Below are 16,287 nucleotides of genomic sequence, written 5' to 3'. Positions count from 1 at the left end.
CAGGGTTCTGTCCTCTCCCCCATGCTTTTTAACAACTACATGAAACCACTGGGAGAGATCATCAGAGGGTTTGGGCTGGGTGTCCATCAATATGCGGATGATACCCAGCTCTATCTCTTTCAAATCTGAACCAGTGAAGGGGGTGAAGGCCCTGTGTGAGTGCCTGGAGGCGGTTGGAGGATGGATAGTGGCTAATGGGTTGAGGCTGAATCCTGACAAGACAGAAGTACTGTTCTTGGGGGACAGGGGGTGGGCTGGTGTGGAGGACTCCCTGGTTCTGAATGGGGTAACTGTGCCCCTGAAGGACCAGGTGCGCAGCCTGGGAGTCATTTTGGATTCACAGCTGTCCATGGAGGTGCAGGTCACTTCTGTGCCAGGGCAGCTGTGTACCAGCTCCATCTGGTATGCAGGCTGAGACCCTACCTGCCCGCGGACTGTCTCACCAGAGTGGTGCATGCTCTAGTTATCTCCTGCTTCGACTACTGCAATGCGCTCTATGTGGGACTACCTTTGAAGGTGACCCAGAAACTACAACTAATCCAGAATGTGGCAGCTAGACTGGTGACTGTGAGTGGCCGCCGAGACCATATAACACCGGTCCTGAAAGACCTACATTGGCTCCCAGTACATTTCCAAGCACAATTCAAAGTGTTGGTGCTGACCTTTAAAGCCCTAAACGGCCTCGGCCCAGTATATCTGTAGGAGCATCTCCACCCCCATCGTTCTGCCCTGACACTGAGGTCCAGCGCCAAGGGCCTTCTGGCAGTTCCCTCACTGCGAGAAGGAAAGCTATAGGGAACCAGGCAGAGAGCCTTCTCGGTAGCGGCGCCCGCCCTGTGGAATGCCCTCCCATCAGATGTCAAAGAGATAAACAACTACCTGACATTTAGAAGATATCTGAAGCCAGCCTTGTTTAGCGAAGTTTTTAATGTGTGACATTTTAATGTATTTTAATCTTTGTTGGAAGCCACCCGGAGTGGCTGAGGAAACCCAGCCGGATGGGTGGGGTGCAAATGATAAATTATTATTATTATTATTATTATTATTATTATTATTATTATTATTATTATATTTGTTGCATTATTCTGGTTTCTCCATTCCACAATTTAAGGTGGAAGCAATTCAACTATAGGAAGCTACTTGGAATGCTTCTTGATTTAAAACAGATGGTTTCTGCAATCTAATGCAGCTCTAGCAGAGCTGGGGTACCTGTGGCATTCTAGATGCTGTTGGACTCCAATTCCCATCAGGCCCAGAAAAAGTGGCCTAGTGGTCTGGGATGATGGAAACTGTAGTTCAGCAACATCTAGAGTGTCGCAGATTCCTCATTCCTGAGCTATACAGTGAACGCTAACTAAAATAATGAATGTTCGGAGTGAGAGGGAAGGACGGGGGACTTGCTGGGAAGTCCAGATATGCATTGTTGGTTTGGGTTTGTTCCTTGTTACTGAGGCTAATGACTTCAATGTAAGAAGAGGCCCTAAGCGATAGTGACTTGACTGACAAATATCTCAGCGACACAGATCATGGACAAATCCTACATATTCAACACAACTACAGTGGTACCTCGGTTTAAGTACACAATTGGTTCCAGAAGTCTGTACTTAACCTGAAGCGTACTTAACCTGAAGCGAACTTTCTCACTGAAAGTAATGGAAAGTGGATTAATTCGTTCCAGACGGGTCCGTGGAGCAGTCTCAACCTGAAGCGTACTTAACCCGAGGTATGACTGTAATTGGTTCCAGAAGTCTGTACTTAATCTGAAGCGTACTTTCCTATTGAAAGTAATGGAAAGTGGATTAATCCATTCCAGACGGGTCCGTGGAGTACTCAAACCGAAGCGTACTTAAACCGAGGTGTGACTGTATATCAGAGTGCAAAAAAATGATAAATATGAAAGGAAAAAGGTGGGTTTTCATTTAATATGCATCATTATTTGCCCAGGAAAAGTCATAGATTGTTTTATTCTGATTGCTGTAGTCTTCCGGAAGGTCTACTGGTGATTTGCAGACCTAAGAATCACTGAAGTGGGGAGAAATGAGCAAGCTTTCTTTATTTTTAAACTTTTGACAATTTACAGAATTAACACTTGCCTTAAACAAGTCTTTATCTGACTGGTGCAAGCTCCTTACGCACCCTGAAAATCTGCTCCACAGGCCGGGGAACCCTCCAGAGAAGTTTTGTGCAAGGAAGGAGATGAAGAGAAAGTCCTGTTGTGTGAGTGGAACTCCACTTGAAGCCAATGTGTGCAATTCGTAATGTACTAAGATGAATGTGAGTCCCCTTTAAATGTAACTTTCACTTATCACATTTGTGATTTGCAGTTTAATGTTATAGCTTTTTAATCAATAGGACTTCTCTCCAGGTAAGTGGGTATAGGATTGCAGGGTCTTTTAATCTGCTGGGTTAAAGATGATAATTCAATGGATTGAGTACTTACTGCCTGAAGTCTTCGTGCATGGTACTCATCAGCTGTCACATACCCTTTTGGTTCTATCAATCTGTCAGTGACATTTGATATATAGACACCAATTTTGGTCATCTGAGTGGAAGTTGAATTTCTCGTATTTTGCAGCTTTTTTCTCTCAACAACTGTCTAGAAATAAAATTATTAATTTTAATGATCACATAATAAAGAGAGGCTGTGCTAGAAACATTGGACAAATTAAAAAGACTACAAAGCACGTTTACAAATGGATGAAGAAATAACTCACATAATTATAGGATTCTAATTTGTTAGAAAATACTTAGATTTCAAATTTCTTTATACGATTATTTTCATATTAGTGCTTTATTTTATACGCTGGCAAACATACCTGTGTTGACCTACAGAACTCTTCATAGCCTTTGTCTGGACGTTTTTTTGGGTCTGTCTGTGATCCTGCATTATGATATTCTATGCCTGTTTCTTTATGTCTATATCCACCCAAAAACGCTTTCTGAAAATTTGGCCTTTTAATTGACACGTTTACTTCCTTAAATGTTTCTGCATCTGTTCAGATTAAACAGTATTATTAAATTATAGAGAGGATGTTACAGAGTAATACCTGACCAGAATGAGCTAGAGTGCATGTTTCAACATTGCTGTCTACCTGTTTGCACTTTAAAAGTTATAACATCAGGCATGTAGTATTCCTCTAGGAGTTTAGATGCTTGAAGGGGAAAGTTTTCTTCATCGAGGGAGAACATATCAACTTGTATGGTCCCATAAGGTTTAGCATCAAGATTCCATAATGTTTCACTATTGTCAGTTATTCGCCCTAAAAGTAAATATTGATTATTAATATTTCACATCAAATAAAAAGATCAACATTTTCTTTTTTTAGAAAAGAAAATTAAAGATAGTTTTGGAAATGCAACCAAACTCAGTGAAAGCCTGTAGCAATATCCCAATCAAAGCTTTTCTCTCCACATCCATCTTCTTTAACAAAGGAAGTACTTATCTTTATGAGAATGACTCAAATTAACATCAATACAAATTGACACAGACCAAACAAAAATTGAAAACTAAATAAGACAACAGCAAAATACTGAATCTTTTCTGTTGCTGTGGTTCATGAGCAATTTTGATCAATACTCACTCTAATTCTCACTAGTGGTTTATACATACCTAGCATCATAATTTGTAAAATATCCAGTGGTATTTTTAAGCGTCCTACGAAGTACTGCTTCATTTGCTCCACGGTTTGGTTAATGTTAAAAGACTTAGTGAAAACTTGGATAGCAGGATGTAGCATGAATCGAACTGAAAAAACAAAACATCTGTTATCGTATTTCATCAACAGCAGATTCTAAAAACTGTACTGTTTAGTTAGATGAATTAAGTCAAGTTACTGCTGAATTTACCTTTCCTTCTCTTCTGGCCTTGGTAGAATTTTTTTTAATGCAACAGATTATATGACATGTTATAATCTACTTCTTTTAAATGTAATTATTTCAAGATCTGCTATTATAGAATATTAACTATGACACCATTTAAAATTAAAACATACAGAAAAGAGACAATGATGTATAATCCTTTAGCTGATATAATGATCAGAAGCAGCAGCAATTTACTTTATGCACACACCAACAATATATACCTTGTACCCAGAGTGCTGTCTCTAGAAAGGAACAAAACTTAATTCCCCTTCCATGGGGTGGGGGGTGGGGACCCAGCCCACTGAAATCAATTGGGAAGCTTTTGCTCATATGGATAGCTTTTGTACAAATGCTGGAGTACATGCATACAAAAAATAATTATTTCTCCCACCTACAAATCTGACAGTGCAATCCTAAGCATGCTTACTGAATATCAAAAGCCACATTTAGGAATGAGCCTAACCATGTACAGTGTTACCTTGGGTTAAGAACTTAATTCGTTCTGGAGGTCCGTTCTTAACCTGAAACTGTTCTTAACCTAAGGTACCACTTTAGCTAATGGGGCCTCCCGCTGCTGCCATGCGATTTCTGTCCTCATCCTGAAGCAAAGTTCTTAACCCGAGGTACTATTTCTGGGTTGGCGGAGTCTGTAACCTGAAGCATCTGTAACCTGAAGCGTCTGTAACCAGAGGTACCACTGTAAGTATTTGTTGTCAAACCCATGGAGGCTTGACAACCCATGGAGGCCTGACCCTTTACAGTTGAGGGACCCAAATGGTAGCATTCATTCCCTACTCCAGTGTTTCTCAACCAGTGTGCCTCCAGATGTTTTGGGACTACAACTCCCATCATTCCTGACCACTGGTCTTGCTAGCTAGGGATGATGGGAGTTGTAGTCCCAAAACATCTGGAGGCACACTGGTTGAGAAACACTGCCCTACTCTATAGCTTCAGCAAGTTGCATCACAGTGATTTTGCAAGACATGACTGTTCCATGTGGCTTTCGGCATTTGATTTTTTTTTCTTGTCACTTTTCTGTAAATTGGGAGTTGCTATACAATGTTTAGTTTTTTATTTTTAGATTTATTTGGTGATTTATTTTACTGTCCTCCTTGTACACTGCATTGGGCTCAATTTGTGGGAAAGAAGCATATAAACTCAGGTCCAGTGCCAAGGGCCTTCTAGCGGTTCCCTCACTGCAAGAAGTGAGGTTACAGGGAACCAGGCAGTGGCGCCTGCCCTGTGGAATGCTCTCCCACCAGATGTCAAGGAAATAAACAACTATCTGACTTTTAGAAGACATCTGAAGGCATCCCTGTTTAGGTAAGTTTTTAACGTTTGATGTTTTACAGTGTTTTTAATATCCTGTTGGAAGCTACCCAGAGTGGCTGGGGAGGCCCGGCCAGGGGTATGAGTAATAAATTATTATTACTACTACTACTACTACTACTACTACTACTACAACTAAGGAGCCACTAGCTGGAAGTGATTTCAGTGGACCTAAGCAAGTGACGCATTTCAGTCATCAACATTATTAACATCATTTAAGCAGTAACAGTTCTTAGTCGTAAAGGCAGCAGCAATATATGGTGTCTGACAATTGCCCACCTGTTACAGTAGCTTCTTGGGTACTTGCTTCAAACTCTTCTCTTTCAGCTGCTAACGCTTCTGTTAACAAAGCACTTGCAGAATGGATATGTGCTGCAAAATCAGCCGCCCTTTCAGAAAAACTTGTAGCAGCAGCTGCTGCAACTGTGATATCAGACGCATCTATGTCAACTATAAGCGGCTCGATTTTGGCACCAAGATCTTGGACCTCTAGAATACCTTCCTGAAACACTGGGACCTCATCCTGGGATTTTGGAGGAGCTTCCTCTTCTTTTTCTATCGCGTCCAAACCCTCTGTCAGTCTGTCTGCAGTAGCTGGCTCCTGAACCCCTTCTGCAGCAGCGCCAGGTTCCTCAGCTGCAGGAAGATTCTGGTTCTGTTCCTCAGAAACACTTGGCCCCTCCACTAATTCCTCCATAATAGCTAGTTCCTCAGTGGCAGCCGGTTCCTCAGCAGTGGCTACTTCCACTATGGCAGCCGGTTCCTCTGCAGCAGCTGGTTCCTCAGTAGCTGCCAGCTCCTGTGGTGGTTCCTCAGCATCATCACCCAATTCGCGTGTTGCTAATTCTGTGCCTTGTTCCTGCTCCATAGGCAGGTTTGTTTCATTCTGCTGTGTTGCACCCGTCTGCTCTTGCGTAGTTCCTACAGTTTCGGCACTTTCTTCTGCTTGGTTTGTTTCAGAAGTGTCCTCTAAAACTTGCGTTTCAGCCTCTGCTTCAGCCAGGCCACCTGCCTTTTCTTCTGGATCAGCCATTTTTCTGAAAGGAGAAGTACACCTTTTTAACCTTCACATGAGCTGAAAGCATAATTTACAGGGAAATGTGAACTTTAAAAGTACATTTACTCCTTTGTCTAGTAACTGCCTGTCCTTTGCACAACACAATTGCTTGGAGGGGATGGGACTCTTCCTACTAAGCATACACAAACTTTAAAATTTTGCTGTGCTGTGGGGCCGACTACATTTACATTCCAGAATGCAAATTTAGAGACTAGTTAAGAGCATGCTTTTCTTCTTTGTCCAGTTTCAATTCCTACTTTTCTATCCTAAAGGACTTAAAAGTAAGAAATCTACCTTTTTAAACTTGTCATTGAAATTAGGTTTCTTAACTAGTGAATCTACTCATTAAAATTAATCTCCCATCTTATCAAAATTGGTACATTTTGAGGGGGCACATGCAAACTATTTGGACTACACAGAAATGATTGTATTTGAAAAGTTAAGCCTGAATAAGGGAGAAAAATGTTGTTTAAGGAGCAGCAGCAAGCAGGAAACCAGCAAGCAGCACCTTTATTTTTTAATTATTATTTTTAATTATTTTTTTTTTATTTTATCATCAATTAAATCAAGTGGCATCACATGTACCACAGTATCTGTAGTGCCCTACGCGCAGAGACTACAGCTCCCAGAATGCAACACGAGCCATCCATCATTATTTATGTGCGGCGAGGGAGGGGACAGGGAAAACCCGCTCAAAACCAACCGACTACATGTCCCAAGGTGCTTTGCGCCGCCGCCATGCCGGAATTAAACGTAGCCCTAGCGCACAGCGTGTCGGGAGCTGTAGTAAAGGACTCAGCAGTTCACGTCATGGCGGCTCCGCATCAGCTCCCGCTCCTTTCCAGCTTCTCTGTCTTATTCTCACGCCGACTGATTAATAAAAATAAAAATAATGATATTAATAACGGCATTAGTAAAGGCGGAGGAGCTTACCGTAGTGCTAGGTACTCGCGTACGTTCCCCGAAGCGGCCGCTGGATCAGCCCGACCTCCTCCGCCTGCAAGCGGGAACGGAGAGTCGCTGTATCCATAGCAACCGCCAACTCTCGCGAGAGGAAGGACAAATCAATGTGTAGCTGAAAGGGACGCATGTGCAACACGCTTTGCATGCCAGGAGTTTTCCATACAGCGGTGCTGGCGAGATGGAGCGTGCAGGCGAGTGACTGCTGTGCAAGCGGGGCTGTCAGTATCCGCGCCAGGCTTTGTTTTGCGCGCTAGGCAACGCTCACTACTTGCAGAGACGCACACACAACCCCCAAAAGAATCCCTAATTTTGATCTTCAAAAACAGATGTCTCGCAGAAAAAAGCACAAAACCTGAAACTGTTCCATTTATTCTAACTTGCAAGAATAATACTGATGAATTGGAAAAATAAAAATGCAGCTCCCTTCTACGAATGAATCCATTCTTACAAATACTGTTAATGGGTTAAGATCTGGTGAAGTACAACTTTGTGAAGTATACAGTTTTGGGGTCCCCCCCCCCTTTACTTTCCCTTCTACAGGTGCTGTTTCTCTTTTATTTATGCTCTCACAATGTTTAGTGCACATATAACACTATACTTTTTAACTTTCAACAAAGATGTCTGGGTGGGGAAAGGAATAAGTTATACCACAACCTTTGATTGTTTTCCTCAAATACGAAAGAAAACGTTTTAGCACAAAAAAAAAAAATTAAGTCTATTCAGAGTGTCAGTTTCAGGCACACCAAGATCTTGCTTTGCTTGCTGCTGAGTTTTCCCTGCCTTTCAGGGGGTTGGACTCGATGACCTTCAGGACCCTTCCCAATCTACAATTCTGTGAAAAACCAATTCTAATGTATGAATTGCTTTAAAAATGATAAAATGCTTCAACATATATCTTTAAAAATTCTGATATTTTACTTTTATAACAAAAACCAATTGGTATAAAGCTGCCCCTGAGATCTGCATCCCAGACTGCTGCCTAGCTAGTCTAATGATAGCACTAGCCCTATGAGAGTTGTTTTCGCAGCTGCACCTCTTGAAAATCCCTCTCCACACTAAAGGCATCACTGTCCTCTTTGACACCTGTGCATTTTGTATCTTGGACTACCGGTAGGTGCATAAAGCTGCATTCTAAACTTTTAAGCACACTAAATTGGGAGTAAAAGCTTTACAGGTCTGAATGACTGGCTGCCTTTATAAATGCTCACTTTGTTTTAAAAGGGGCACACAAGTGCAGTGTCACACTATGGCAGAGCAAGAGGTCTCCACAATACAACTTCCAGGAAAGCTGCACCACATTTATTCTCTCTATGTCAGGGCTTCCCAAATTGTGGTCCGCAGACCAGTAGCATCACTCAGGTGGTCCCATGCCATGGTGAACCTGGGAATTTGTGATTGACATGTGATTGACATGTCATGGAACATTAATGATCCAGATTTAAGTGTGTTTTCATTGCTTCTTTCTTATTGCATTTCTTTTATTAGTTGGAATTCTTATTGCATTTCTTTTATTAGTTGGAATTCTATGGAATTCAGTTTAGATTACTATGGAGAAGGTAGTAACTGTATAATAAGTGAAACAGTGTTCAAACATACCAGAAATTAACACAAGAAGTTAGCCACCTTCACAAAAAGTGAGGAAAGGAGCTTGAAGCCAATAAGAAAATTCCAAGTTTTAGTCACAAGGATACAGGCTTTTCATCTTGGTGAAAGTTGCAAGAGCATTTGTGTTGCACTGGTTTTATGTTTCTTTTTACCATATAGTCATTTTCATCCAGCAGGGACCCTTCCTTCTGCATTTAACGTTTACCACACTGTTACACTTGATGCCCTCTAGTGGCTTTTCTTCTAAAACACAGTATTTTTTACAATATAGTAAATGATTGTGTTTACAGGTCCCATCTAACACCAAAGCATTCTTCAGTCACAGTGATTTGAATAATTACAATACTTTAAAATATATTTTCAAGCAAGCAGCAAGCAGCTTTAAATGTCAGTATAAAGCCAGGGGTGGCTCCTCCATAGGTTGTTGGGACTCACTCCAGTTTCTTTCAATCTCAGACAGCATGACCAATAGTCAGAACTGATGGGACTTGAAGAAGATTTAATGGGCACAGGCTCCCTACCCCTGTCATACAGAGTAGAAATTTTATTGTTGCACGCACAGGTTATTGCTGTCCCCAGACTCATCTGTAGCAGCCTCTTGCCCTGGTGGCATCACTTTGGCTGCTGGTCAGATAGGAAGGAGGAAATCTTTGCTGTTTGGGAAGCTGCCAGTTCCCATGCCACAAACTGAACTCATCAAGTCACTTCTGAAAACTTCCCTTTCTCATTCTACTCAAGCTAGAAAAGAGGGGAAAAAGGTCAACTATTACTTGGGGGAAAGGCTAATTAACCAGAGAAAGCAGGCAGCCCTGCTCTGCCAATGGAAATAGAATGGAAACCGATAATTGTTCCTTCCTCAACACAGGGATATAAAATTTGGATAGCTCTGGCACATAGGAAGCTGCCTTATAGAGTGTCAAGGCATTGGTAATCTAGCTCAATGTTGTCTACACCAACAGGCAGCAGATGCTTTACCACTAAGCCCTTCTCCTCCTTCTCCTCTGAGAGTGGAGGTAATCCATGGATATCCTCCTCTTCCAATACAGCCTATGTTACTAGCAGCTTGTTCTAGAACCTAATAGACTCAGTCTTTCTCCTATGCACATAAGAAGTTCAGTAGGGAATAACAGAGTTCGGGGTGTGTGTGTTTGCAGTCCAGGGAATAGGAAGCCTGTTCATTTCTTCCCAATGCTCACCTAGCCCATCCTCTGCTTGTTCAGGAATGCGAGCCTGGAACCCATGCACTGGGTTGTTGGTGGCAGTGGGGGAAGAAGGTTCTTGTATGCCCTATACAGATTCCCATACATGCAAGTGTCTATAGAACTTAAGATTATAACAGTTAAATTGTTGAGAACCATTTGCACCTGGTGGTAAGTTCACAGTGATCTTCCAATTAATGGGTTGTAATGAATGCTAGTCATATTCAGAGAAGATGCACTGAACTACCATGCCATTAATTTCAACAGGTCTGCTTTGAGTACACCTTACTTGGATATATAACCAATAATTATAGCAAACAAATCTTATGAGTAGAATTAAGATATTTTTCATTCATGTCCAGCATACATTTGATTACATATTTTTTCACTTCCAAAAGCTACAAATAACATTAACTATATTGGCCATTTCCATTGATCAGACGGAGGTTCTTCAACCAAAGGCTCCCATGGTCGCCATTGCACCATTTTCCTGGCTAGGCTGAGCTCACTTTCAGCCTGTTAAAAAGAAAAGAAAAGATTTTTTTCTTTAAAAAAAAAACCTTCCCAAAGTTGTTACATCTAAGCTAGACAATGAACATCTATTAGATCCACTAATCACACACTAAAATACAGATATATATATATATTTGACACTGGTTTTTATTAAACAATTTAATTGGTACAACACTGGAATACATAAACACTGTATATCTTTTGACCAAGTCTTTTGACTGTCAATGCATCAAACAGCAGTGCACTCAGTATAGTCTGGTAAAGCCTGCTTATGGCTCCATAATGGGGTAACATAGAAAACAAAGGGGGGAAGTCAGGATTGTGCTCTTTCAATAGTCCCATCCTCCCAAATATTTCAGTTTGCCCAATGGAATGGTCTCTCCTCCCCCCACATGCTGTTTTGAGGGTTCTCCAGGCACACCCTCCCCAAGCCCATTTGGGGGGTATGCAGGGTGGGGAGATCATTCCCTTTTGTCCAAGCGGGAGTCCTTGCACTGACTCCTGATTGCATGCCTGGTTAGTTGTATGCAGCCCTCAACATTTTTGTAATAAGGCTTTTTGCTGCCAATATTTCAAAGAGTTTTGAGGGGCTGTATAGACAAGGCTATGTTAGAAAAGGTTCCATCAGGGTAGCAAATGCTGTAACACTCGTCTTTATGTCTGCCTTATTAGGACGTAAGAGGTTAAGTGACTAGCTACATTGCTAGGAAATTCTTTTTTCTGTTCAGCAGCCAAATTTAGTTCACCATGTATAATAACCCCATATTTGGTGAGATTCGGTGAGACTTACTTCTAAGTAAACATAGGATTGCATTGTGATTTTTTTAATAGTGACAGTTAACATTTCATATTTTACTGTGGTAAAGGCTCGTCTCCATATTGACAACAAACTGACTTAATTTACTCTACAGAGAACCCCCCCCCAAAAAAACCCAACAATGTCTCACTTTCAGAATTCAGCATTTTAAACAGATAATTGGATTCCTTTCATTTTTTCAGTAGAGTCTATAAGAAACAGTTGCATATTTGGCAAGTACTATATTTGCTAAATAATTAGATATTTGCTAAGATATTACCTGCAAAATCACTTCTTCTATCTGTCCACCATTTATTTTACTTTCCAGTTTTTGCACATCAGGTTCCTGCAAGTTCAAGAACAAGTGAAAGGCTCAGGTGTGCTCTGATGTATGTTCAAACAGTATATTTCTATATCTCACTCAAGAGTAAAAAAATAACCCAATGAGTCTTTTCCAAAAAGTGGCATATAGTCTAGAATAGTAGTTCTTTCTCAGAATGCCAAAAGGAATATGAAGCCATAGGTTGCCAGCTGTATATGTCCACAACCTTTCGAATCAACAAGCAATAAGTAGTTCAGATTACCCTTGTGGAAAAGTTAAGGCTTTTCAAACATCAAATATTAAAATATTGTGTTTGGTATTTTAACCATTCAAGGGGGGGGTTAAGTTATCATGGAGGACTAAAATATCTATCTTCATCTGATATTGACAAACTTATTAAAAGACATTAGGTAAGTATACTATTCCTATTCTGGTCTCCAGAGAACACACAGACACCTTTAATAAACCCATACAATACAAAACGGGTGCACTGTATAACCTATAATAGTTCTTCTGGTATGAGTCCAAGATGAAACTAAAACCAAGGCTGCTATCCTGTAAGCCCTGCTGAATTCAGTGGAAACATTTGAATGAATGATTCTCAAGGCATCTTACAAGATTGTAAAAACATGTATACCAAACCCACACACCCAGCAGCCCTTAGTTCCTGGTTCAATGTTTTCTTTGGAGGGGGTATTGTTTTGTTGTTTCTGTTTAAACTATTTATTTGTGCTTTTATCTTGCCATTTTTATTTTGTGAACCACCCTGAGATCTTTTGATGAAGGGTGATATTTAAATCTAATAATGATGATGATGCCAAAGTGTGTTTTCCTTCAGCTCTGAAGCCTTGAGAGAAGCAAACTTGCTACTGCTCCTTCTCTGGTCAATCACCTTGCCTTAATACCCTACTTGGAAGGGTGTGTGTATGTGTGCAGCCTCCCAGCAGCCCTAGATTTCACAGCTGATGGGAGAGGCCAGAATGGCCTTTCTGTTCAGCTCTCCAGTCCCATGGCAACTGGTGCCAGTTTATGATGCATCTCTATTTGACAGAATTCAAAAAGCAAATCTGGTAAGTGAAGCAAGGGACAATAGGCCACTTGAACAATGTAATTTGAGATGCTTAAAATGTATGACATACTTACTGTTTTTACTATATCAAACCGCTCATTTACAATGTTCTCTGTATACTTCCTATATGATGCATCTCTGGGCATATTATCCAAAGTAGCAAGGATTTTTGAGTAGAGTACCCGGAGGCGCTGAAAAGATCACATAGCAAACAGTAATTGAAGGTGAACCATAAAAGCCTATACAGTGAACTATGAATTGTAATAAAAATGACTATAAAGTTCACAGCTTTCTTCAGTAAGTAGCAAAGGGAACAAATCTGCAAAACTCTATTAGAATCTTAACCACCTCAAATTCAAGATACTGGAGAAATTGCATATTTTAAGGTAGTTAGAACATTAATATTAATTACTTTAATAAATCTAATGCAACATATAAAATGAGCCTACTGAGGAAGAAGAAGGGTTTGGGTATCCAAGAAGAAAAGTTTTGATATCCCGCTTTATCACTACCCTAAGAAGTCTCAAAGTGGATAACATTCTCCTTTCCCTTCCTCCCCCACAACAAACACTCTTTGAGGTGAGTGAGGCTGAGAAACTTCAGAGAAGTATGACTAGCCCAAGGTCACCCAGCAGCTGCATGTGGAGGAGCGGAGACGCGAACCCGGTTCACCAGATTACGAGTCTACCGCTCTTAACCACTACACCACACTGGACATTCAGAAGCATGGAAAACTCTAGTTACTGAAAGACTGCTGATTTACTTCTTGGCTCACACAAAGGGGCTGTGTGCACAATCAAAGCAGTTCTTTGTATCTCAACTTATTAAGATGAAATATGCTCCTGGTAAGCAATACTTTCCTCATATTTTCTTCAATTTCAAATAAACAAATGCTTTAAACTCACCTCATGTGGCGCCTCACATACAGCTAGCCCAACTAGTCCAGTGGTCTGCAGAGATTTAAAAATCGATATGTTTAGTATCCTAAATTAAGGATCGTTTTAAGATATTAGTTTTACATTTGCATGTATATAAAAATATTGTTTCTGAAGCTCAAAAGATGCTTTTGTTGTTTGGAAGCTGCATCAAACAACACATCTACCACATCATAGAATCACAGAACTGTAGAGATGGAAGGAACCCCAAGGGTCATCTAGTCCAACCCACTACAATGCAGGAATCTCAATCCATGACACCTGCTTAAAACTCTCTAACGAATAAAAGTCCACAACCTCCCAGAGTCTGTTCCATCGTCAAAGAAGCTCTTACTGTCAGAAAGTTCTCCTCTTTCCCACACTAAACACACCCACCTCTTTCAACCATTCCTCATGAGGCTGGGATCCCAAGCTGGAAGATCACAGAACTGTAGAGCTGGAAGGGTCCACAAGGGTCATATGGTCCAAAACCCATTGCAATGCAAGGGTTTCCAGACCCTTGATAATCTTGGCGGCTAACATTGCCTAACATGGATGGCGGCTAACAGATTGAGGTTGAATCCTGACAAGACAGAAGTACTGTTTGTGGGGGACAGGAGGCGGGCAGGTGTGGAGGACTCCCTGGTCCTGAATGGGGTAACTGTGCTCTTGAAGGACCAGGTGCGCAGCCGGGAGTCATTCTGGACTCACAGCTGTCCATGGAGGCGCAGGTCAATTCTGTGTCCCGGGCAACTGTCTATCAGCTCCATCTGGTACGCAGGCTGAGACCCTACCTGCCTGCAGACTGTCTTGCCAGAGTGGTGCATGCTCTGGTTATCTCCCGCTTGGACTACTGCAATGCGCTCTATGTGGGGCTACCTTTGAAGGTGACCCGGAAACTACAACTAATCCAGAATGCGGCCGCTAGACTGGTGACTGGGAGCGGCTGCCGAGACCACATAACACCGGTCTTGAAAGATCTACATTGGCTCCCAGTACGTTTTCAAGCACAGTTCAAAGTGTTGGTGCTGACCTTTAAAGCCCTAAACAGCCTCGGTCCAGTATACCTGAAGGAGCGTCTCCACCCCCATCATTCTGCCCGGACACTGAGGTCCAGTACCGAGGGCCTTCTGGCGGTTCCCTCGTTGCAAGAAGCCAAGTTGCAGGGAACCAGGCAGAGGGCCTTCTCGGTGGTGGCGCCCGCCCTGTGGAACGCCCTCCCATCAGATGTCAAAGAAAAAAACAGCTACCAGATTTTTAGAAGACATCTGAAGGCAGCCCTGTTTAGGGAGGCTTTTAATGTTTAATAGATTATTTTATTTCATTTTTCTGTTGTAAGCCGCCCAGAGTGGCTGGGGAAACCCAGCCAGATGGGCGGGGTATGATTATTATTATCTTGATCCTCTACACCCAGGATACTACCCCCAAAGCTACTGGAAACTTGAGGTGAGCAGCTTCAGTTGCATGGACCAGAGATTTAAAAAGGATAGCTACAGTGTTTTTTTTCCTAGGGGTACGCATACCCCTAAATATATTTTGAATCTAACGGGAAAAGAAACTAAAAATAAAAAATATATAGTTTCTTCTCTAGCACGGTGAATCATTAGTTCTGTTGCTACCCCCGATGGCGGCCTTTTGTCCATTTACGGTATTTATTTTTCCCGATCTGAACTATAAAATGGTGATTTTCTTGAGTCAAAATGAGAGTACCCCTAAAAAATTCTTTAGAAAAAAAGCACTGGATAACTACAACCTAGCCCTTTGGCCAGGGAAGCTGCCACAGGACACCAAATGATGGGGCTCTTCTGACATTTATGTCCCTCACATTTCCTCTAATGCGCTCAAGGCAGTACACATAGGGTTCGCCTCATCAGTGGCAGATTTACATATAAGCTAAACAAGCTATAGCTTAGGGCCCCACTCTCTTGGAGCCCCAAAAAATTTAAAGGGAAAAAACTGGATGTACATTTCCAAAATATAAGTTAAAAAACAAATACAATAAAACCTACATACAGCAGCTGTGTTCTGTGTTGTGTAGGCTCCTATAATGTAAGTAATGGGCCTAGCCTGCTACCTAAAATATCACTGGTTTGCTCATTTCTATATATATAGGGTGCCTACATTCTGCATGGACTGGTTGCATGGCAACATGTGCAAATGACTTTAGATACCTATTAGGTCCATAAATTACCATATATTCAACACAAAAGAACAGCGACAATTGGTTGTTGACAAGGGATAGCTGGACATATAAAGGGCCCCATTACCTTCAGTAGCTTAGGGCCTCATCACACCTAAATCCGGCCCTGCGCCTCATCCTTGGTACCTTCGCAGCCAAGGGGTCAGGCTGCGTCCCCACTGAGGGAGCCACAACCAGCCTCTCCCCTCGAACTATGAAGCGAGCTTTCGCCCTTGGTTAAGCAACACACACGAGGGGACCCGCCAGCAGCCGCACGACGCCCACCCCCGCGACCGACCTCAACCCTCTCACCTTCTTCAGGACTCCGGCCATAGCTACTATATGTCAGATGCCGCGCGCAAGGGATTCTGGGGCAACAAAAAAAAACAACAACAGACCAATCCTGAGAACCTACGGAAGCCGGCGAGCCAGCGAAGGCAACGCGCGTGCGCAAGCCCCCGGCTGTGGGGCAAGGTAATG

General features: G+C 42.0%; 2 protein-coding genes across 2 annotated transcripts in view; both read right to left on the bottom strand.

Moving 5' to 3' along the window:
• IQUB (IQ motif and ubiquitin domain containing) overlaps window positions 1–7,290 on the bottom strand; it is a 33,866-nt gene extending 26,576 nt beyond the window's left edge. The window contains exons 1-6 of the mRNA XM_035127969.3: window positions 7,181–7,290; window positions 5,470–6,227; window positions 3,611–3,745; window positions 3,093–3,260; window positions 2,817–2,992; window positions 2,441–2,596 (exon numbers count right to left, since the gene is read on the bottom strand). Of these exons, the coding sequence (XP_034983860.1) occupies window positions 2,441–2,596; window positions 2,817–2,992; window positions 3,093–3,260; window positions 3,611–3,745; window positions 5,470–6,223 (1,389 nt within the window). The 5' untranslated portion in view covers window positions 6,224–6,227; window positions 7,181–7,290. The remainder of the gene's footprint in view (window positions 1–2,440; window positions 2,597–2,816; window positions 2,993–3,092; window positions 3,261–3,610; window positions 3,746–5,469; window positions 6,228–7,180) is intronic.
• Window positions 7,291–10,338: 3,048 nt separating this feature from the next.
• Window positions 10,339–16,161, bottom strand: NDUFA5 (NADH:ubiquinone oxidoreductase subunit A5). Its single transcript, XM_035128520.3, has 5 exons — window positions 16,120–16,161; window positions 13,620–13,664; window positions 12,789–12,905; window positions 11,604–11,669; window positions 10,339–10,530 (listed from the first exon to the last, which is right to left on the bottom strand). The coding sequence occupies exons 1-5, from the start codon at window positions 16,138–16,140 to the stop codon at window positions 10,429–10,431; spliced, it is 351 nt and encodes a 116-aa protein (XP_034984411.1). The 5' UTR covers window positions 16,141–16,161; the 3' UTR covers window positions 10,339–10,428.
• Window positions 16,162–16,287: the final 126 nt, after the last annotated feature.

This window comes from Zootoca vivipara, chromosome 9 (genome assembly GCF_965207765.1).
Source record: "Zootoca vivipara chromosome 9, rZooViv2.hap1.1, whole genome shotgun sequence".
Classification (NCBI taxonomy): Eukaryota; Metazoa; Chordata; class Lepidosauria; order Squamata; family Lacertidae; genus Zootoca; species Zootoca vivipara.
This window is presented reverse-complemented; position numbering and strand designations above follow the sequence as displayed.

Excerpts from the sequence above, each read along its gene's own strand:
- NDUFA5 (XM_035128520.3), bottom strand. The coding sequence starts at position 16,140 with ATGGCCGGAGTCCTGAAGAAG. Across the intron at positions 13,665-16,119 it reads TGGCCGGAGTCCTGAAGAAG|ACCACTGGACTAGTTGGGCT; the intron begins GTGAGAGGGTTG and ends AAATCTCTGCAG. Across the intron at positions 12,906-13,619 it reads TATGTGAGGCGCCACATGAG|CGCCTCCGGGTACTCTACTC; the intron begins GTGAGTTTAAAG and ends TGATCTTTTCAG.